At 47.8% G+C, this 22,484-nt stretch overlaps 5 protein-coding genes across 5 annotated transcripts; 1 reads left to right on the top strand and 4 right to left on the bottom strand.

The window, feature by feature from the left end:
• Window positions 1-3,038: 3,038 nt before the first annotated feature.
• N7455_009842 (uncharacterized protein) lies at window positions 3,039-5,632 on the bottom strand (the record flags this gene model as incomplete). Its single annotated transcript, XM_040956438.2, has 2 exons — window positions 3,039-5,482; window positions 5,539-5,632. The coding sequence occupies 2 exons, from the start codon at window positions 5,630-5,632 to the stop codon at window positions 3,810-3,812; spliced, it is 1,767 nt and encodes a 588-aa protein (XP_040813060.1). The 3' UTR covers window positions 3,039-3,809.
• A 5,068-nt stretch (window positions 5,633-10,700) lies between these two features.
• On the bottom strand, window positions 10,701-10,997 carry N7455_009841 (uncharacterized protein; the record flags this gene model as incomplete). The annotated part of the gene is given in 2 exon segments (XM_065606309.1): window positions 10,701-10,767; window positions 10,786-10,997. 2 exon segments carry the CDS (start codon window positions 10,995-10,997, stop codon window positions 10,701-10,703), a joined length of 279 nt encoding a protein of 92 aa, XP_065460272.1.
• A 5,366-nt stretch (window positions 10,998-16,363) lies between these two features.
• On the bottom strand, window positions 16,364-18,592 carry N7455_009840 (chaperonin-containing T-complex subunit CCT5; the record flags this gene model as incomplete). The annotated part of the gene is made up of 10 exons (XM_040956406.2): window positions 16,364-16,408; window positions 16,461-16,549; window positions 16,612-16,930; window positions 16,990-17,638; window positions 17,692-17,981; window positions 18,057-18,140; window positions 18,193-18,286; window positions 18,382-18,430; window positions 18,491-18,508; window positions 18,583-18,592. The coding sequence occupies 10 exons, from the start codon at window positions 18,590-18,592 to the stop codon at window positions 16,364-16,366; spliced, it is 1,647 nt and encodes a 548-aa protein (XP_040813083.1).
• A 355-nt stretch (window positions 18,593-18,947) lies between these two features.
• N7455_009839 (chromo domain-containing protein) lies at window positions 18,948-20,018 on the top strand (the record flags this gene model as incomplete). Its single annotated transcript, XM_040956386.1, has 7 exons — window positions 18,948-18,954; window positions 19,030-19,171; window positions 19,225-19,267; window positions 19,319-19,398; window positions 19,462-19,861; window positions 19,920-19,945; window positions 20,000-20,018. 7 exons carry the CDS (start codon window positions 18,948-18,950, stop codon window positions 20,016-20,018), a joined length of 717 nt encoding a protein of 238 aa, XP_040813069.1.
• A 354-nt stretch (window positions 20,019-20,372) lies between these two features.
• On the bottom strand, window positions 20,373-22,091 carry N7455_009838 (putative transcription factor Rap1; the record flags this gene model as incomplete). Its single annotated transcript, XM_040956367.2, has 4 exons — window positions 20,373-21,458; window positions 21,531-21,771; window positions 21,828-21,913; window positions 21,969-22,091. The coding sequence occupies 4 exons, from the start codon at window positions 22,089-22,091 to the stop codon at window positions 20,373-20,375; spliced, it is 1,536 nt and encodes a 511-aa protein (XP_040813203.2).
• Between the last annotated feature and the right edge of the window lie 393 nt (window positions 22,092-22,484).

The raw sequence follows: 22,484 nt of genomic DNA, 5'->3' as shown, positions 1-22,484 counted from the left end.
CGAGAGGCCTAGACAGGGATGGTATGGGTCATGGTGGGCCGATCAATTTGTAGTGGAGGACGATCAAGAAGAAATCGACCAGGATTCTTGCGCGTCGAGTATTCGCCTCAATCATCAAAGAGCCTATACAAACCGACCGAAGCTGCATGCAAAGCGTGGCAATGTTCGAACGTCGAAAAGACCCTCGATTTCGAGCTCAAGGGCGCGATATCCTAGCGTCCTCGCGTATAGTATATTTTGTTGAGGAGCTGCACGCTGCATGCTGCATCGGCATGCCGATTTCACGTCGGGCGCACACAAACCCGAACCCGACGAACCAGTTAGGCGTCAATTGTGCGGCAAAAAGGCTATCCACTTTTGCTTCACAACGCCTCTGCCTAATAGCCCTGACCGTGGAGTGGTCCGTGGGGTTAGTAAGCGGTACGCGGTACCTACCTAGAACGAAACAAGTTGTGTGATGTCCCAAAGAGGAAATGCGGAGCCGAAGCTGTTACAAGCGTACTCCGCGCTCCGTACAGCGTCAGTTAAAAACATTTCAGTACCGGTGAGACTAGAGAAAAAGGAGACAGCGAATCATCCCCGTCGCTGGTTGTGAGTGATCCACTGCAATATCCACCTTTCTGGCCTGTATGAAGCTGAGATCAAGAAGACTCTTCTGGCCGGGGGAGGAGTGTTAGCCCTAACTGGGCAGGTGGATTCTGGAGATGGAATGTGCACACAAAGTACTCCGTATTCTCCGTAGAGAATCGAGGATGGCTCTAGAGGAGGCTCTTGTCTCACATTCGCCGTTTCACTGTCGTTAGGTCGGAACGGAAGAAAGAGGCTTGTGATATAAAAGTATACGATCTGGCTTATTTTGTGCCAAGGTTGAGCGCTTGTACTCAATTTGACATGAGGTCTGTTATATCCATGTTATTGGCTTCCTTGGATCTCGGATCTTTGTTTTTCTAGCATTGAATCGGTTTTCATTGGAGCCCCACGGCTCGGGTATGACCGGAGACACTGGATATTTTGCTAGGATGGGGATGATGTCGGGTGTTTCAGGAGAAAAATTTCTTCATCCCCACACCCGTTCAAAGTTGGAGAAAAGGTTGTGCATACGTCACTCTCTGAGACGCTGCGGGCCCGGGGAGGACCATCTTAAATTATATTAGTTCGATCGCGCGTTCACCGGTATTATTCAAAGATGAAATGAGACGCGAAAAAAGATTCGAAGGAAGATAGGAGCATACAATAAAGAAATGAATCTTGGGCATCAAAATCCAGGGGCTCCACCCCCGGATCATGTGCGGCGGTCATGTGCAGCTTGCCACATGACTAACTACTGTGGACACCCGACACAAACCATAGTAAGAGGCGACGATGTATACTCCGCAAGCGTCCTTCTATTGGAATTGCACACAAGTCTGACACATTGATGAAAATAAGCATAACTCCAACCGAGGAGGCATATGAAAACGCAATTATGGCGATAATGACATCAACGTGATACAAATCCTTCAGTACAGGCAGCCTTGATTAAAGATCTGCACGTCAATCCTCATCCTTCAGGCAACCCACCATGAAGACATGGCAAAATGTAAGCGAAGGCAAAAATCATGATGAAAACACGCATAACCCATGCCAGATCCATGTAAATAACAATGACAATGACAATTACTCATCGTGTCATAATGAGGCCCTCCAACGGAACGTGATTCCCTTCCATTCCTTAGGGAGTAAATAGTAGTTGGTACATCGAACGAAGTACCATAGCACAACTCCAAGCTCAAATAAGCCCCAAGTCCAACCGAGATCAAGGAAGTTACATCTGCAAAAGTACCAGGCCTAGAACTCACCCTGTCAGCCACGCAGCGCGACCCCAGTCCAATCACCCTGACACCCCTCATATAATCCCACACACCCCCCGAGATCTCCGATGAGCTGGCCCTGCAAACCATGCAGGGCGACAAAGCCACCGCGAACTGAGCACTTGTGTCGTCGAGTCGATTTACAAGCCCATCACCTCCTCCCGAATTCCCCGGGAGCTTTGGCATAAACTAATGTAAAGATGACATAGCTTCTCGTGGCATGTGCCAGCGACCAGTGCGAAGCCGAATAAAGAAGATGGCACTGAGGAGGATCTCGCCGGTCGATCGGGTCGGTTTTGGAATAATCCATGTAAACTCTCTTCAAGGACTCCGGGGGCTGTATGGGGTTTAAATTGGGTCATTAATATCAAATATATCAAATATGAATACATATCACAACCTTGAAACGTATAATATCATGATATTACACATGCATATGGTTCAACTTATAATTAGAAAATAGAATTCAAGTCTCTAGGCTATGTATGTTCTAGATCTACGCGAACTGTTCGCTTCCCGGGACAGAGAGGTACTTTTGCACATCCTGCTTCCAAGATTCCGAACGGGAGCCCCGGGATATTAAGTGCGCTGCTTTTTGATTGAACACCCCTGTATCCATTTTTTCCTCTTTTTTTTTGCATCCCACCTGACCTTTAGTATTTTTGGCGCCCTGCGATCTGCGGAGATTGTCACTGAAACGTCCATTCATGAACTCATCATAACTAAACTCTTCCCCATACCTGTCTAGGCAGGTGGGACTGCATTAGGAGATTCGATGATTCGATGATTATTCATAATAGAGTGCAACTCTGTCGTTTCCTTTGTTGATACCCCGGGTGTGGTTGTAAATCAGCTAGTTTCTTAGATATGGGGAGTACAACACGCGGCTTGTAGATGTACCTGGTATAAGGCTATATCTTAAGAAGCAGGGATATACTCCGTAGTCAAGTACCAATTAACCTGTATAGTTAGGCGATGTAATCAAAATGGATCATGACCACTTGCATGAAAAGTACATGCCGACAGGTATCAATCTTATGCCATAAGACTCATCTCTCATACGTGTCAGCGCCACAAAGTCAACACTGAATTTCCACATGATTAATCTGGCGCCGTTATCGCAAGGATGGCTTTGCGGACCTCTGGTATCCTCCGTGCTCTGCAGCAGAGCTATAGCTATCTACTACACTACGACATAGATCCAGACCGCCAATCCAGGCCTATGCAAGCCCCCTCTTCTGATATCTGAACCTGCAGTCAAGGAAATACGATATGCATGTGAGGACAGGTTTTCTCTGATTTCGTTCATTTGATTTTTTGTTTGTTTTTAGCTGTCATCAGGTAGCGTACAAGTGGTGGCCCGATCGCGGAGATCGGTGCCGGATGAATGGCAAGACATAAACGTGTGGTATCAGGTATCGCAGAGAAAAGAAAAAGAACATGACTATCTCTCCGATGATAATCGGGAGTAGTGAAACAAATGCTAGGCGTTTTCTGCAGTCAAATATGGACATGCAATAAGAGACGCAGCGCTGAGATAGATGGTAAAATAAACCCCTTTTTTTGGTGAACTGTCCGGGCATGAAAAATCCAGCCGGAAATATCTTGAAAAGCAAGACGCAAAAAAAAAAAACGAAACCCATGTGGCATCAACCGTTGATAGCCCAAAAAATGCACAAGGGGTATGAGCTGTACATGGATATTAAGGTCGTAAGAAAATAGCCCTCGAAATCGGTGTTAACCTCGATGCAGGACGAACGCCCAGTGAATGCTGTGATAACATCCTGGCCTGAGATTGAGGAAAACGAAGCAGAAAAAAAAATAATCCCAGATGTGCGCCATATATGCAATGCATGATCGTGATCGTACGTGTCAAGAAAGAAAAGCTGTGCTGTGTTGCAAAGCAAGTCTGTGAAAATTCAAATAGCGCGTAGGTGAAGTGGATCGCAGGCAAATGAACTACCATCCCTTCACATGGTATTCCCAGGGACCGTAGTCAGTGGTGTAGTTGGTCCAGGAGCCATTCTTGCCCAAGTCAGAGCTGGCAGCATTGGGGTCTGCTTCAGCACTGGCCTGATTCGGACCAACTCCCTTGTGTGGGCCCTTTGGACCAGGGTACTCCTGGAGGTTCTTCATATCATGTGCGGTGTGGCGACGCTTGAGGAAAGCGTTCGCAGTCGCGCTCTTCTGCTGGCGTTCCCAGAGAAGATGTCGGCGGAGAGATTCCGTCAATTCAGTAGCAAGCATGTTACGACGGGTGGTTCGCGGAGAGTGTGCCATAGACTGTGAAGCGTTGGTGTTCATAACAATAGGCTTCGATCGGGGAACATCGGGGCCACGCATGACCAAGCTTTCATCTTCCTTGTCAGGAGGGGACTGTGGAATAGATGGACCGCTGGGTGAGGTCAACCGCGATCGTTGAAGTGCGGGACTGGACCGGAACGCGTTCCCTTGCATGCGGGTCGGCTGGTGCATCATCATAGTGAGCATCGAGCGGCGCGAGACCAGATTGGGCCGAGAATCAACCCGTTGGAACATTCCTCCTTGTTCGTCAACGCTGGACTCGCCACCCTCAGTAATGGAATCCTCCCAATCAGAGTCCTCATCATCCTCGATCGCACTCTCCGAGACTTCATCGTCGGTCTCGATGGCGTCCTCGTCGGATCGACTGATGTCCTTCGAGTTAGGAATGATGTGGGACGAGACCTGATTGCTGAAAGAAGCAGTCTTTTTCGTAGAGTCTGGGTTGTTGATTTTCGGTTTCAACCCTCCACCGGTCGCGTTCTCCTGGGCGGCCTGGGGAACCATGCGCTCTTCGAATGAGCTTTCATCGTCATCCCCAGAAGATCCACCCAATGTAAACATGCCTCCCTTTTTCTTCAATGGCGATGGTCTCAGTTGCGTAGCAGAGCGGGAAGGACTAGGGTCGATAGACAGTCTTGGTTGCGATCTGAAGGAAGATGAGATGTGTGATGGTGAGAATCCACGAACAATGCTGGTAGATTTGATCAATTCAGGTCGACTAGGAAGAATGCCGGAAGATGAAACGCTGGTATCGGACGCGTTGACCTGTGCAGTGTCGCTCTCATTGCCCTCGGGGGCAGTTGTCGAACAAGACTCGGTCGACTCATGGGGGTATGGGGTCGGTCGGACGGAGAAATGAGGAACATGACGAGCGGTAGAGACGGCGGGAGGAGTGGGAGTCGGGGTGGATGGGCGAGGAGTAATGTCGACAACGGGAGCAGCAGGCTCGACGGGGTGAGGCCTGGGCTCCAGTTGCTTCTTTTCCTTAATGTTGAGGACCATCCGCTCCAAATCCAACGAGGTGATGTGCTTCTCCTTGCCACGGCCGAGGCTGGCTAGTGAGTCCTCGCGAACGACGGCTGGTCGGTAGTCGGAAAACTTGGGACGCTTGATGTGAGCTTCGATCCGCTCGGCTTGGTCAGAAGCGGCCGACTCGACACTGGCGGAGAGTTCGGGCAAATCCCCAGCTTCGGATCGTAACACTGGGAGGGCGGAAGTGCGGTTGCACTTTTCAGGTTCGACACAGAAGGTTTCGCGAGTCCACAACCGCCAACTGAGGTTTTCAAGTCGACGGCCCTGGTCCATGTAGTCGGCACATTTTGAAAAGACTGCGTGGGAGGTCAGCAAAACAAGATATCCCTGAACCAACATAATTGTGACTTACCCATCCACATCCCATGGAGACTTTGAGCGTTGGCGGTATCCACCTTATGGATATTGTCCGCGTCCACCGAGAGAACCGGTGTCGTTAAAGGCATTCTCGCGACGCCACAACTAGCAGTGAAGCGATTGTAATTATTGAAAATCGTTGATTGATGTTCCGGGGTCGCCGTCTCCCCCGATAGTGGTCGTACGGCGCTTAAGATGCAGTAGTGAAAGTTCGTAAGAATCAACCGGTTTCTAGAATGGACCTTGAAATTTGAGTCTGGGCCCTGCGGTGTACTGCAGAGAGTCGATCAATCGGGTTTGGCGTCTAAGATGCAATCGAAAGCTCACGCGAAATATGCGGATTGGGGAAGGATTTAGATTTTCAAGTTAAGTGAAGAACCAGATGTCGAATGTCCGTCAATTTTCCGTCAGAACGCCACAGTGCGGAGATTCCGGGGCGAAGAGTCGGAGAAACGGAGCGGGTATTGAAAGAGCGGATTGATATGATCCTTCAAGATTGACGGGTGAGAGAGATTGTAGGTTGAGAGTGAGGTGAACGGGTTGGAAAAAAATCTGGAGAAGGAAGAAGGAAGAGAAAGGGAGTCGGAACGATAATAAGAATGACGGGGGGCGGCACTTTGGTGGAGTGGAGTGGAAGGAGAGGGGGACGGTAATAAATTATTAAATGAAAATGGAAAAAAAATAAAATGAAAATGAAAATCCAAAATCGAAAATTGAAAATTGAATTATTTCTTAAAAAGAATAAGAATTATTGGAATTATTGGTAAGAACATGACAATACAAGGGGAAAATTAATTGAAAATGAAAAAATGAAAACCCGAAATAACTCCAGACCGAGGATAAGGGTCGGTGAAGGGGGAAAATTCGATCGCATCACGGGGCCCTGAATTACATCGATACCATATCCATGTATTCAGATCCTCCGTACCATGGTTTCCCACTGTATCCCCCAGTACTTTAGACTTTCCTTTACCTTCCCGACCTCAGGAAGTTCCGAAGTGCGCCCATAAAATACATTAGTATTGTTAGTACCAGTTTCCGTTTGAATTTACAAGGTCACTAGTACGGATTACCTAAATATCAGTTGAACCTTCCCGTCTCGGAAACCAAGGTTCCCTCCAGAGCTTCAAATATTGGTTTGAAGTAGGTCTTCTCCAGGGCTCCAGGGCTCTAGGGCTATTGCTTACATTTCAAAGAGCTTAGACGTCCATATCAAAGAATGAGAAATAACCAAAGCCTCTTAAGTGCCTGTGACCTGTCGGGGTAAAAAAATAATAAAATAATAAAATAATAGAAAGAAAATGCCAAAGTGTACTGATCGAACGACAACCTTCCAACGCGGTAGTTGCAGTGACTTGCCGGAAGTCCAGACCAAGGCTCTCTCACGCCACTTAATGTATCTCAATGGTCGTTTGGACATTTGACATTTGGGCACTACATCTCACCACTGGCAATCTACTCTTTACTCCTAAGAAGAAAAAAAAAGAGATCTACTGACTGATGAACTGTCAGACTGTTAGTTATTGGTTCTGGCAAAGCTGAAGGTCCGGGTGACTTGCCAAATTGATGTCGCGTTTAAGCTATTTTCGTCACGGACGCTCTACACTCGGACTATGGGGTACACCGCGTCCAAAGGGCTAGGAATCGGTCTAAGATCTCAAGCCACGTTGTGGTCACCGATATAGACCTTCTCGCTTATTCTCAAGCATATCATGCCCGGAAGTATTAATTGTCATGAGCTCAAGGCTATACCGGTCGAAACACAAACAATTCCGGAGATTATACACTTCCATGTAAGCGCCTCGTTCCTTTTACGTCTAATGGCTATTTAATTTTATTGATTCCGGCTGAAATCTGTGGTTTTCCCCAGCTCTTTTCCCCCGCAAGCAGCTATTACCCAAGAGAAAGGGATGGTTCCAAGCCCGGCTGCATGCCGGGGAACCAACGTACTTCTTCCATAGTAGATCGTGTTCTGTTTTAGATGCATTGCTTTGTTTCAAAACAGGTAAACTCTCTTTACACAGCTTTCATCGGTCACAGTTCTGAGGGATATTCCGGTAAATCATTTCAGGCCTCAATCATGTGGATGGAAAAAAAAAGCAAATCAGCCACAGCTTCATTTCAAGAGAGCGCGCCAGCCTTACCGCCCTTTCTCTTTTCTTATCTTCCGAATGGGCATATCCTGGCCAGATTTTCTATCTTTGTCTATTCAAATAGGACACGACAGTCGAGAGTGTCACAAAGCTAGGCTACATAGTCACGAGTCTGCCAACTGTCATTGTATTGTTCATTGGTTTTCCTTACTTTTCCTGAGAGGTGGAATTAACAGATGACGGTCGACATGAGCAAGGCCGCAATACGTAAGAAGCCGGTTGAGAGATGTCCTTTTTTTCCGTCATGGGGGTTGAACGCTTACAGTAATAACCCTTGCTCTCACGCCCGGACTGGCGGGAAGGAACTGTCTTTCCCTACCTGATCATTCCAAACCTCTAACCGGACACCTGGGAGGCCGATCTTCCAGGACACGACCCCTGCCAGGGCAAAGTCACACCAGTGCACGTTTCATCTATCATGTGATGTTGCACTATGAAATCCCAGGTCATGATAGAAAATAGCTACTACCTTCGTAAGTAACTTGGGATCTGACTGACAATATTCAAGCCTGTTCTTCCTTGTCAATACATGATGTGGAAATTTGAAAGCTGTCATCATCTGAGGCCCTAAAAGTGTAACGAGAGCCCTCGGGTTTGCGGGGACCCGGATGAGAAAAACAAGTCTACAAATCGGTGCATCGGAAGAGCTGGTGTTTGAAAGTCGTTCGATATCTCATTTCCCTCGTACAGTAGAAAGTCTCAGTTAAAAAGGTATTAACAAATCAAACATTGTGCATCTTCTTTGACCACCAAAAAAAAAAAATACCGAAGTCGTCTGATTCGTTCAAAACAGTTCGTTGGTAACAGACGTATCCCTGCGGATGTATAACACTACAAAGTACACAATCATCTACAGAATGCAAAGCATTGTCTGGCCCCTTGTGCAGCCTAACTTTTTCATAGCTGCTGACCCCCTGTCTGCAAAGCTTGCACAACAATGTAAATGGCATATGGAAGTAATTTCGATGGGCAATCTGATGAGAGAAACAACGAAGCGTAACAGAAAAACTCATCTCTCTTGACTCATCTACTCGTCTACACGTTCAGCTCCTGTCTTACTACCTAGTATTCGGGTGGTACCAGGTGGCAATATGAAACTACACATAGGATACCTCATTAAACCAGGCATGTTGCATAAATGATCGCGTTAAGGCTGCGGCTGCCAATAGCTCGGGACGGGGAAATGGATAGTCACGCCCCACTTCGAGAGAACACGGGTGACAAAAGCCGGGATGCTGGGGTACCGAGGTCCATACTAGGCGGCCGAAAGGATTATCGCCAGACGATGGAAACCAGTACCCGGGTGGGTCATTATTCTATGTGTTGTATACATAATACCATAGTTCCCACTAAATGTGGTCACGGGCAGACCGAGGTGCCAAAGTGGAATCAGACCGAGCCCAAGGCTATGGCAGATGACACCTGATGTAGGCGCAGGTCATTATGAGGAGCGCGCTTCGGATTGTAATAGCGCTACATGGTACCGATAGGGCAAATTAAGGAGTTAGGGCATCAGTATTCACAATCCCGTGCAATACAGCCCGCGTTTCCGGGTATAATGACCCTATTCTGTCTAATGTGAGCAATAGACCGAAGAGACAGCTCATAAAGTGGCAAAGTCACGCGCAGATCACGTCACATGATGTGGGGGGTTCCAGGAACAGCGCGCCACCTCAGGGGGCTTGTGACTTTCCCAAGTTGACGCCTCTTACCAGATGATTATCTTTAAAATCTCCTGCATCCTGGATTTGGGCTATGTTGGTGCCTTGCCAATCACCTGAGTCCATGTGACACGGAATGGGACGCCTCGCCCCCCTTTCTCTTATCTCATGATAGTTTATTTTATTCCTGCTTGCTGATTGAACCATTATGTATAGCGCTGCCCAAATGCCTTGGCTCATTGATCCAAGCAACGGCTTGAGATGACAGCTAAACTGTCCGATCCAATGATGTGACTTAGTAACATGAAAAGAGATATCGGCTTCTAAATTCAATCCACACGGACTCCATGCCTCAGGGGTATCCAGATTCCCTCCCCCTCTCAGGCGAGTATCACTGTCGTACAGCATATTCGTCCATCTCCCATCCTATCATATACTCCATGTAATATACCGCGACTCATGCGTGGGACGCAACACCATGCGCCGCGTCGATCAATGAGATCACCAATGCCTCTATCTATTCGAGGTGCACATACTATATAATGTGGCTGGACGTAACAAAGAGCTCTATCGGAGATTCGACAGCAATTAATTGAATAAAAAGAACCTGGAAACCATCTAATTTGGAATCTACAGACTAAGCTTAAATGTGTCACCGTTCCTGGATCAACGCGCTTCGCGTCAACAAACCAACGGTCAGGGCCGTCACTCCAATGTGACGGGGCGCCACTGCCACTACATTGGACGGCCAAACATGTGGCATATAACGGTGTACGAGGGTGACGAGTATCTTCAATAATTTAATCCTATTCATTCCCACGGCCTGAGCTCAAGGAGATTACGGATTACGCACCATGTCGACCTCGTGATTCTTTGTTTTAGATGTTGATATAGATCGCAAAATTGAGCCATGATACGGAGTAGTAAATAGGATATGTCGCGACCTCCAGGAGCCCCCGAGGGGTTCTCTTTGTATCACATCAACGAGGTAGCAAATCACATTCCCCCATGTTCCCACTTTATTCGTAGCCTGCTTCCCCGGCATAAATGTCTGTGCTCAGATGAAATCTTAGTGTCTAATCCATATCTAATCCATAATTAATTAATCTAAAAGGGGGAACAGGTATCAGGTATCGTTTGAGACCTGGTATCCAAGCGAGAAGTCAATCAATTTTGAGGTTTAAGAGTTGACTGGTACGAGCAAGGGATACTCTCGGCCTACGGGAGTCGAAGCCGGACATAGTTTTCTAGATTCACACAGTCAGGTGGACAATTGATCGATGAACCCGATCTAGAAGCATTCATACCAAATGAGGCACAACAACATGCAATTGAGATATCCTTCAACCAGGTACGAAGCACTCCAAGTACGTAATGATGCGGTCGTGTCCTTTTGTCCGGTTCCCTACTCTGCAAAGATCGACTTACCTGTGGATAATGCATGTGACCATCAACAAGGGATATCCGGGGAATCTTCCAGATCGAAAGCTTGCTGTATCCGCAAGGCTGGTAGGCCCCGTGAAACTAGCCCAGACGAAGATGGGATGTGGGTTCCTGGATTTTGCGATCCAGCCGGAAGCAGGACTTGCATATCCGCGACGATCATTTTCTTCCGAATGTCTCTGGTTCCTTTCGTACATTTCGTTCTCTGCAGTTAGTCCGCTTCTAAACATCATATTTTACTGGAACAGGTGACACCCAATATATCCCTATCCTAGACGAAGATCGTGCTGGTTTTACGTGTTGTGTCTTTGTTTTGATTTTTTTATAACATCCCTCGCTCTTCAATATCGCAGTCTCATCCAACTATTACAATAGCTCGGGCTTAGGTGGTCATGTGTGTAATTCTTGTTGCTAGTCCAACCATCGCAAACTAGCAAAAGAAGAAAAACACATACATGCATACCATCGAAAGGTCTAGCCCATTATCTTGTCTGCCCGACCCCTGGTCCCCGATCGTCGACAACTCCCTTGTTTGGAGTTGTGGCCCAATAATCTACCCACCCTGTGCTTTCTGCAGATCAAGTTCCCAGGTATTCGGTAGCCCTGGCATGTCTGCTCCCATTTTTGTAACGTTATGGACCCACTTCCCTTGATATTGAACCTTGTGCAAGGGTCTATACATACTCTACTCGATATAGCATGGAGTATTTGGGCTTCATGCTTCATCCGCCACTTCGTCGCAGCATATTGTTTCTGGGAAAGCATTCTGTGAGGGAAATCAAGAAATAAATGCGTATTGAATGTTGGTTACAGTTTATTTCTCTTTCTTTGCTTGTTCTGGCTGTCTGGTATTTGAGCTGGTAACAGCCCCTGTCGTGGCCAGGGTTATTTTCATATTGTGGACTTCCACACCCCTGATTCAAGATCTTCAATTAATTCCTTTTGTATGGAGTAAGTTTGTTCAAGGCCCAATCCCAAATACGAATCCCAAGCCATTCATTTCCCCAAAGAGATCATAAGCTGGGTTTTGCTTGTTGCGATGGTCGGAGAAACGAAGTAATCAAAGACAAGAGTCTCCAGAAATAGTCCAATTTACAAAACCACCTGACTAAAAGCCTAGACCGATCTACCTATAGAAGCGCAAGAGACAATATCTTCTTTTGTGCTCTTTATCGTTGCGCAAACAACTGGATAATATACATGCTAATCCTAGGCCGCCTAGCCAATGACACCCCCACGTTCCAAGCTGACTGCATCAGGCCTTGTGCATCCGGTGGCTATTTAGGGCGGCTATCTCCTGACAGCTCTCTTTGCCTTTATTCCTCGCTCAGGACGGCTGTAGCGGCTGTGTACAAAGATCTCTCTCATCACCGCCGGTTCGGAGTCCCTCGGCGTGTGATTGTGGCGGGCGATGGGCTGAGATGGCTGTCTTTGATTGCTTATTTTTGTTGAGATGGAGGGTTTCATCGACACGTAATCTAGGCCACCAGGAATCGAATCCCTGTTTGATACCGATGCCTCTTCTGTATGGTTATCACTGTGGCTTCTTTGACAGCGCGCCATGCGACGGGTGATTGATTAGTCTCTTTGATCGTTTGTGCTGGCACTCTGTCACTACTGATTGTGGAAATTGACCGGGTATTAGCTTCAAAGACTTGGGGTCCATTTTTGATGTTTCGTTTGTTCTGTTTACCTGATCACCTGTCAGTTTGTTAGGCTCTGATCTGGAGCCTTGTGCAAGCAGGCTAATTTATCCGGGATTGTCACCTGCTTCCCCGTCAGCCACGGCTGTTGTTGGTCGCATAATATTTAGATATGGACTAAAAATAAAGACTGTCACGTACATTTAATCAAACATGTTTTATTGAGACTTGAAGATTGGTTGTGGGCTAAAGGTTCTAGATGCTGCGATATATATTTGCAAGTACATAGCGTGCATATAGACAACCCACCGAGCTCTTGTTTTTTTGAAGACTTATATTTTATAGAGTAAACACATGGACTCCATAATACCACTGCAAACTGTCAAATGTAGAAAAAGCAAAGATAAAAAAAAAAGCTCCCAACCTTTCGCGGGGATCAAAATCCGGGGAAGCAACATTGAGGGGACACCCCGGACCCTGAGAGGCCGCTTTCGGCCATCCAACATGCTCACTGGCAAACCATTTACTATTTTTGGTCTGACGCAAATAGAATACAAATAAAATTGAAAGACTAGGAACAGAATACATAATTTTGAAAAGTATTGTCACTTCTTGAACAATACATGCCCTATACCGATTTTCCATACTTCAGTACAGAGTAGGCCGCAAACAACTAAAGATCAGTGGAACTGGAGTTGCCCAAGGCAGTCAAAATGCCATGAACTTCAAATATAGCGATCACTGGGTTTGTGATGTGTCGATGGTTAACAGGCTGCGTCGTCGTGTGACGAGACCAACGGTTCCCCGAAGAAGCGGTAGAACAACTAAATGACCACATATCGGAAGTGACAGTTGCTGACTAGCAGCCGAGGAAGATGCCCAATTTACATAAAATGGCTGTCACGAGAAGACTAAAAAAAACGTCCGATATCTTAATACTGGGCTACTACGAACGAAACGAAGCCACGTCAATCCACGATGCCCATGTGAACGACCTAGGTGATTCAGATTCTAGCACCGATGAGGCTGACTCGACAATAACTCATGGTCCGAGGCCCCTTAGAGTCAGCAATGTCCATATTTACCGACATCTCGATTCTGACCGGACCATGCTTCTTCTCGCATCCTGTTCCACATGGAGACGGGCTGCTAGCACCAGGTGATCTGAGCCGCGAAAATGATATCTCCGGTAGAAGTTTTCTTCAAGCATAGCGCGGCTATGTCAACTACCGCAATGAACAAAACACAAGACATTTCATATCCTACAGGATTATGCAACGTAACCCAGTCCTATTGAGAACGCAGGACACGGAACACAGAGAGAACCCACGCCGACCAGCAGAAAGCAGCATACCCTTGATCTAGACCTCTCCACCGACAGTCTACTGGATGACAAAAAGAAAAGAAGAATAATGACCAGCACAACCAATCCAAACCCGCATGTCCCACAAATTGCAATCTCGCCCCGGCCACGAAAATGGGCGCTATATCGGGGCTAGCACTCGTACCTGTCAGCGGTCGTCACACCGCAGCGATGGGTTTGCATTCGGCCCGAGGTGGAAGATCGAACCAATCCATGTACACAAGTACCTATTCTGTCTAGGCAGGGTACATCGTGCCCCGCGGTACTCACCTACGGTTATGCTGGAGCTGACGTCCGTCTCCTGTGGTGGCGGCTGCCGCCCGTTTTCCAATATTCCAATGAAGACGCCCTGCAACAGGACCCGCTACAGGTCATGGGGGACTTTAAATTGATCTGCCGCGGAATGCAATGCTTCTTGCAATCGAGTGTGCTATGTATAGGCATCCTCGATGCAGCTGGGGTACTGCTATGGCATCATTATAAGGTCTTTATCCCAGCACGGCACTTGCTATTGCCTCATTTGCTTTGGAATTGTACGGCGATGTAGTATTTTGAGATCGATGGCTTCCTGGGACACCAGGTGTTTCAAAATACGACGGATAGGTGATGCCTTTATTGTATCTAGGTATACAGATGGGGTCTGGCTAAGCGATCTCTTCAATATATGCTGACTCTTTTATCGTCTAGGCCGAAGTGATCAGCCATTTTGACTACTCAGCAATGTAAGCTCACACATATAAGTGGACATCCATCTCAAGGATTGACACTTCTGCTTAAGGTATGTAGTCAGCCTCCAATGTCCCAACACCGATATCAACAGTTTACACTTGAAAAGAAAAAGAGAAAATAGAACTGGTCTAGACTTGTCTCGCCCTCAATCGAGCTGTATTGAATAGCAGAAATCTAAATCTTGTGGTCCACGAGCCGCGGGGAACTGGGGTCATACTTCCATGCACTGTGAAACCCCAGCATCGACGCCTGAATCCCTGCACGAAGCTGAAAGCTCTACCATGCCGGTTCAAGAAGGAGACGGGAAAAAGAAAGCAATATTGTATTTCTCTCTACGCGATGGAAGAACCAGGAAATAATGACGCCCTTTGTGTGAAGGGCAGGGTACATCTTTGTACAGCTATGAATATATCCATCCCACCGAGACTGAGACTGAGTACGCGGCCGTCACCGTCAAATTCCGCTTCGGGCGTCCCGCCGATAAAAACTCTGAGAATCGCCCAACGTATTATCATTATCTATTTTATGTTTAATTCATAATTCCAGTCCGTCCCATAGGCCAACACTTTGTTGCTCGAAGTAGTTCCCTAGGGTCACAACGATACAGTAGAACACAGGACATTCGGGACAATGAGCTTGTTCTGGACTTGTATAACCTGTAATACAACGTCATTGCAATGTATGAATAACATAGATAACTACTCTTTTGTGTTGGTGTCGGCATCTGGTTGTCGTACAGATTATTTCGTAGAGTGGGGGTTCTCTATATTGTGCATGCAGAGGCGATCCGATCTTCGCTCTGCAAGAGTTTCTTCACAAGAAGGAAAGAAAACAAACCGGATTTACCTCTGACACTCTCAGCAACCCCGAGGAATGTCATTAGGAGAATAGAAATATACAGAATGCCAACTCATCGTCCATTGGATAGAACATCATGACCTAAAGTCGCATGCAAGGCTTCATGTGTCCCATAAGAAAAAGTATATATCGGTTGCCTAATCCTTTTCTCCAACATTAAGATTCCATTCTCGTATCCGGGTAACAAGGAAATGTATATCCCCACCATGGGAAAGGTCACCAGCTACCGGATCCGTTCGTCCATTAGTCTAAAAGACCTTATTGGGAAAGAACTACGACAGAAAAAAAAAGACACCCCCACAAATGCGCATCGAGGTTAAACGGAAGCCAGGCTCCGAACAAGCCAAATTTGTCGGTTGATGTTGAGGTGGGAGTGCATCCGTCTTCTTTTGGGTACGTTGTTGTTCCTCGGCATATCGGGTGACCCTCGTGAACACAGACAATCCCACACGATCCCGAATGGAGGCACGGATCTCCCACAAAAACGAACTTGTCTGCTGGTGTGGGAACGTTGGCTTTAGGCCTGTAGTGATTTTACATGCCGTACTGGTATTTACTTGCCTACCATGGTTTCGGCGCAGACTTCCGGTTCACATCGTGTGGTCCTGGGTTAGAAGGAAAGACCGAATCGGGAACTATGGGGGTTTGGGATTCATTGGTGAGACGAATATGTCGTACCGATAGGGTTTTGGTTAGGTTCACCTGTAGATATGCATACCACTCATGTCGGTGGTTGAGAATGAGATGCCGTTCTGGGCTATTGTCCATCTACATAAATGCTAGTCGCAAATATAGAGACCCATATCAAGAGCGAGACCAGAAGAAGTGACCAGATAGAGACATTATCAATCCTTTCGTTTTTATTGAAACTAAAAGGGTTCTATGTAAGGGACCATGTTTTTACATAGCAAACCAGAATCATCAGTTTTTTTTCTTTTACCATCGTAGAATAGGACTAGGATCTAATGATCTAGAACTCAGACTGATCATCACCGGAGATAATGACGTTGTTGATCTGATTGAGGGTTAGCATCGAGTATGACAGAAAGAGTGAATGTGAGTAGTACCTTAAGAACCATGCGGCACAGCTGGGTAGCAAGCAGAAGCTGCTGGCGCTTGCCAATCAGGGGGTCAATAGCAAAGTGCTCACGCATATCTACAGAGCACGAGTTAGCCGATGAACAGAACGAATTATGGAATGATTTTCTAAGGGCGTACCGTTAGTGCCAGTCATCATGCAGTCAACACCGAGACGGGTGTTCTTCTCCTTGACCTGACGCGACTTGATAGAGGCCAGGGTCTCAATGGGACTCAAACCAGAGTTCTCGGAAAGAGCCAAGGGCACGGCATCCAGCGCTTCAGCGAAGGCACGCATGGCGTATTGCTCAATGCCGGGGCTCTTCACAGCGGCGTCCTCGACGGCGATGGAGCAAGCAATCTCAGCAGCACCACCACCGTAGACCACACGGTTATCGCGCACCAAGTTGCGGACGACACACAGAGCATCGTGTAGTGAACGCTTGGCCTCATCAATGATCTGTAGCTGAAGTTAGTTACCAGCACATCTCTCTACGTACGGTGCAAAGATTGACTCACCATCTTGTTACTTCCACGAACGAAAATAGTCACGGCGCGGGTGTTGGCACACTCCTCGATTACCAGCATCTTCTCTCTCGTAGTTCCGAAGCTCATCTCGCGGACAACACCAGCAGTGCCGAGCTTGTCAGAGGTCAGATCCTCGAAGCGGGGCACAATACGGCCGTTTGTGGCAATGGCGATCAACTCGATCTCGGGCCCACCAACCCAACGAACGGCAGGCAAGTCATTCTGGAGCAGAAGGTGGTTGGCTTCATCATCGAAACCCCACTGGCAAATGACCAAGTTGGCACCCGATTCCTTCAGCTGCTGGATCATCTCTGTGAACTTCTCCTTCTCATAGTCCTGCAGCTTCTTGAATTCTTCAACAGATGTGATATCAAGCTTGTGCTTGGTCTTAGGCTTGGGAGGCTCAAAGGGACAGGTCAAGATGGCCAATTTAGCATCCCGAACTTCATCGGGCATCTGGGGGTGAGAGAAGTCCTTGTCCACAATAACACCGCGGACAAGCAGAGAGTCCTCGAGAGAACCACCGACCTTGCCATCGACCTTGATCAGCTCGAAGTCGACGTCCTTGCGCTCAAAGTCAGCAACCGAGAGCACGGCATCAACAGCGATCTTGGCGAATTGGTCGTGGGACTTGGAGACACTATGAAAATCGTCAGCATGAACCAGAGCTAATATACAGCTAGAAATCCGTACATCTTACTGCCCAGACTGGTCTTGGCCACTTTGAGGAGGTTGACGGTATCGTCTTGGCTGAATGTAATTTCGTCACTGATTTTGTCGAGCTCGGCAACGGCGATTTCGCAGGCCTGATCGTATCCGTCGGCTATCCGGATGGGGTGGATGCCTTTGTCAATGAGGTCCGAGGCTTGTTCAAGCATGGCCGCTGCCAGCACGACAACACCGGTCGTGCCATCACCGATCTCCTCGTCCTGAGACTGCGAAAGTTCGACCAGCAGCTTCGCGACATTGTTTGTGATCTCCATCTAACCATAACCAAGGTATCAGTTTCTCGAACTTGAATTGGATCTCTCCGGGGGAAAAGGACTTCGGGGTCGAACCTGTCCGAGAATAGTTGCGCCATCATTGGTGACGGTGATATCGCCGTCGGCGGAGATCAGAATCTTATCAAGACCACGGGGACCCTAAAAACAAGCGTCAGATGTCTTTCCATTCTTTGCTGGCCGGGTGCCATACCAGAGAAGACTTGACAATGCTGGCCACCGTTTTGGCGGCAACAATGTGTGACTTAACGGCCTCAGTGCCATGTTGTCTCTTCTTCTTTCCCTGACTGTTTTATGAAAAAGACCCGTCAGCTCCATATCTCAACCCCCCAACTCTCAATGGTATTTTGAAACGGAGGATAACGCATAGCGGTGAACGTACTCGCGAACGACAATAAACGGCCGTCCCTGCTCGTCCTTCAAGACCGAAGCTACCCCTTAATGTCAGCTACCGAATCCGATTCGTACCAAGTTATTCGAGGAGTAATCACCCTGGGACATATCAAGCTCTGTTGAAGATCAAAATCCACGTAGTTAGCCAAAGCACATTTCAAGAATGAGGGGTATGGGGGTGCGGCCTTACGCATTGCCATGTTAACGGTGGGCTGCCACCTGGGCAAAATATAAAGAGTTTTTAAAGAGAAGGCACCGACAAGGACACCAAGATATAATCAAGAATAAGTGACAATAGACAAAGCAGTGAACTTGCAAGTTGAGCCTTGAGGGGGAGCTTCCCGAAATGCACTTTTGACAAATGAAATTCTGATTGCCCAAAGCGGTATAGCGTATCTTGTCCGCCTTCAACGCGTTTCTGCTTCTTGACTCCTCCGATTGCTCTGGATGCGCCAGGCTTTTGTCTGACTTTACAGCTGCAATTGAGGTTTTAATCCTCCAGTCGCCAATCTGTTTTCCAAACTCTCTAACCTGATCTCACCCTTCAACCGAACCATGCCTCGTGAGTGTTTCCCCCCAATGTTGACATGTCGCGCGCGCAATGGTGAGCATCTCGGCTGACCCGTTTACTACCCAGCTCCCGTCGAAGATATGTCCGACGAGGATTCCGGCGATATCCCTTTCAGAAATGCGCCAGAGTCAAATGGCAAAGACGACCAGGAGTCCCCGGCAGACGAAGGAGACGAAGAGGAGGACGATGAGGAAGAGGAAGAGGGACTGTGAGTTGCGCATCCTGGCCGACTGATACATACATGTTTATAACTGAATGTAGTTACGTCGTTGAGGATATTATTCAACACGACTGGCTTGATGATGTATGTTGATAACACTCAGCCCGATTGTGCTGAGAGGCTAATCAATCATAGGGAACACTCAAACTCTTCGTGAAATGGAAAGGCTACGAAAAGATCCAAGACCACACATGGGAAGATGAGGATGGTCTCATGTACGTCTACGAACCGGTTGAGCTTCGACATCTGCTACGCGCATTTATTGACAAACACCATAGGGACGGAGCCCGCGACATTGTCAAAGCTTACTACAAGAAGATCGGTGGTCGCCCGAAGAAGAAGGATGAAGAGAAGCCCGCAGCAGGAAAGCCAGGTCGCAAGCGCAAATCTATGGGTGAGCCGAAGGTTGCGAAGGCTGTACCGGCCCCCGCAGAGACCGAAGCCAAGAGACAGCGCCGAAAGTCAGCACCGAAGGAGACGTCCAAGCAAGCTTCTCCCTCGTCTGAAGAAAATGGCACTCAATGGCTTCCAAAGGGGAAGAACTGGGATAAGGACGTGAAAGAGGTGGACACAATTGTCCGAGAGGGCGATGCGGGTCTCATGGCCTGGCTTGAGTTCAACAACGGACACAAGGCCAAACTGTCTGTGCAGGCCTGCTATGAAAAGTGTCCTCTGAAGGTATGTTCTTTTCCACCGTGCCGAAAAACAGCGACAAGGGTACTGACCACTAAACTAGATGCTCAAGTTTTACGAATCGCACCTGTAAGTTATGCCCACCCAATGAAAGCTCGAATACGTTCCTAACATCACTCATAGTGTCTTTAAGGATACTTGATCCTGTTTACCGACAACTCGATATATCACCAACTCGATATATCACCAACTCGAAAATGGTACACAAGCGTGATATTTCTAGGCCATTTCTTCAATCTCGGGTGTGTAATAGCGAGTGGCAATCGCTAAAATGCTCACTGGCTACTATCACCAACGCATTTTGAATATGGCACTGCTGCCCTTACACTGATGTTTAGTTTTGATTTCCAATTTCCCCTTTGCGTTCTGGGCAGGTCAATACCGGTGTCTTCGGAGAGTATTTCGTTTCTAGCTACACGCTAATGTTCATTAACTTCACAATTGCAACTCGTTCATTGTAGCGGTGCACTTTCTCGGATTCCACACCCCATGGGTATCATTCAATGAGTCCTGTCTGCCGGGCCATGCTGAAATATTCCCATCTATCCTTGTACGCTTCTGCACCGTGTTTCGCCAACGCTCGCTGCACACGTGAATATTCCCCCGCTTGTAAACAGCTATCGTCCTCGGCTGTCCAGACCCCAGGCATATCATCGGGAATACCCTCCCCAGCAGTGAGATATTTCAGAACTTTATCTGCCACCTCCGGGACCATGCTTGTACATCGCAGAGCATCGAACACGTGGGATTCTTTGGCACCTAGAGCCAGGCGTTGATCAATCCAAGTATCGACGTCGGGCACATCTGAGGTGTCATCATCAGCCACCTCGGATGCTGGGCTTGATGGGAAGAATGGGAGTTCTAGGAAAATGGGGTCCACTGGGTCTTCGAAGATATCGGTGACTGGCGGTCTGGGATTCGGTACTTGTTTCTTGAATCGGCCAGACTGCGCGAAGGCATTGTCTCCCAATGGTCGCGGTGGGGCCGGTGGTGCTGGCGGTTTTGTTACATTTGCTGGTTGTTGTGAAGTCTCCCGAGTGACGCGGCGAGGGGTCTGTATAGAAGGGTTCGGCGCTGGGAAGAGTTCTGGAATCCCAAGGCCTTGAAGCGGTCCTCTATCCGACGAGACACTGAGAGAGCCTCTTTCTGACCGTGCGGTAAAGGATGGTGTGGCTGCCACGTTTGACGACTCTGGTTGGGGTCCCCGACTGTCAGGACGGGGACGGCGTGTTGAAGGGCCCGCAGTTGCAGAAGCTTCGACTGCTCTTCTTTTCATAGGTGAAACATCCCTCCGCCGTTGACTCGGCGGTTCAGGGACCGGATCTCGTTTTCGTTTTGGGCTCCTTGGTGTACTTGCTTGGACCGGGGCAGGTGGTGCCAGCTGGGGAACCTTTGAGCTTGGTTCTGCCGTGGAACCCTTCGGTGAAGTTCGGGCAGGTAAGGTCTTTGGTTGTTCTCCTTGCGACGGTGCAGACTCTAAAAGGTCGTCATATGACATTGGAGTGCCACCCCCTGGACGGCCCTTGCTACGCAGATGCTTTGTGTATCTACTACGCCAGGACTGCCATGGGTGACTGGGAAACTGTGTTCTGCCAGTTAGCATCAGATTGCTATGTGTGTGTTCTGTGGCCTTGGCAGAAACGGGAGAGCATACCAGTTCACTTAAATCCTGATAAATTATATTACCTTGGACAGGCGCCCCTGGCTCCTGTCCAAAGTGTTCGACCCAGTCAAACAAGATTTGATCCTCTTTCAAGGTAAAGAACGCTCTTGTGCTTTTCGTGGGAATATTGGATGCACCCATTGGACGAGGTGCAGATGGCCCAGCCCGGTGGGCTTCTAGATCTTCGAGTCGTCCTTTGTTGATAGAACGCTCGACATATTGATATGAGAAACTATTATTAAATTAGTACACTGATCTTGAGCTAGTGAAGAGTTCAGTATTCCGTACGTGTCACTAGGCAGGTCTTTCCTCGTGTGGTCCACTAGCTTCACATCAGCGTCCTTCTCCATCAGCACAACGGTGCCACCATATTGCTAGATATTCATTAACCTCTGCAACTCTGAAACAAGATAAATGCTCCCGAAATACCTTGATTAATTCTTTGAACCTCTGCCTTTGTGGAACAGTTAGAGATAGCCAGAATCGTGCACCTTGGAACAGATTCATCGTCGTAGTCTCAGCCCGTGACGAGTCATTTGTGGAAGTTGCCATTTCAACTCTTCAGAGCCCAAGTTCAAACACTTTTCTTTGAGCTTTAACACCCTGAAGTAGGCCAGCTTTGTCTGCGACGCGGTATCACGTGCTGACGTGTCGCAAGGGGCTTTTTCCCATTCAACAGCGGACTATGATGCAAGACAGATGTTGTATCGCTGACTCAACTGTCAGTTCTTGAATTCGATCATATAAGATCCCGGTAGTCTTCATCGACAGGGGTCATAGATGAATAATTGGTTGACGCCGAGACTGAAAACGCGGTCACGTGTCAGACATAAAACTGACGACTTGCGACGAAGACGTGTTGACTGACCACAAGTCAAGGAATGCGGAAACCGTGAATAATATTGCTTGGGGATGAAGAGATAATAATATATCCTTTGAACTTAC

Source organism: Penicillium solitum, assembly GCF_028829755.1.
Source record: "Penicillium solitum strain IBT 25940 chromosome Unknown utg000008l_segment0_segment0, whole genome shotgun sequence".
Taxonomy (NCBI): domain Eukaryota; kingdom Fungi; phylum Ascomycota; class Eurotiomycetes; order Eurotiales; family Aspergillaceae; genus Penicillium; species Penicillium solitum.
The sequence above is the reverse complement of the archived record's forward strand: the minus strand, read 5'-3'. Positions and strand labels throughout refer to the sequence as shown.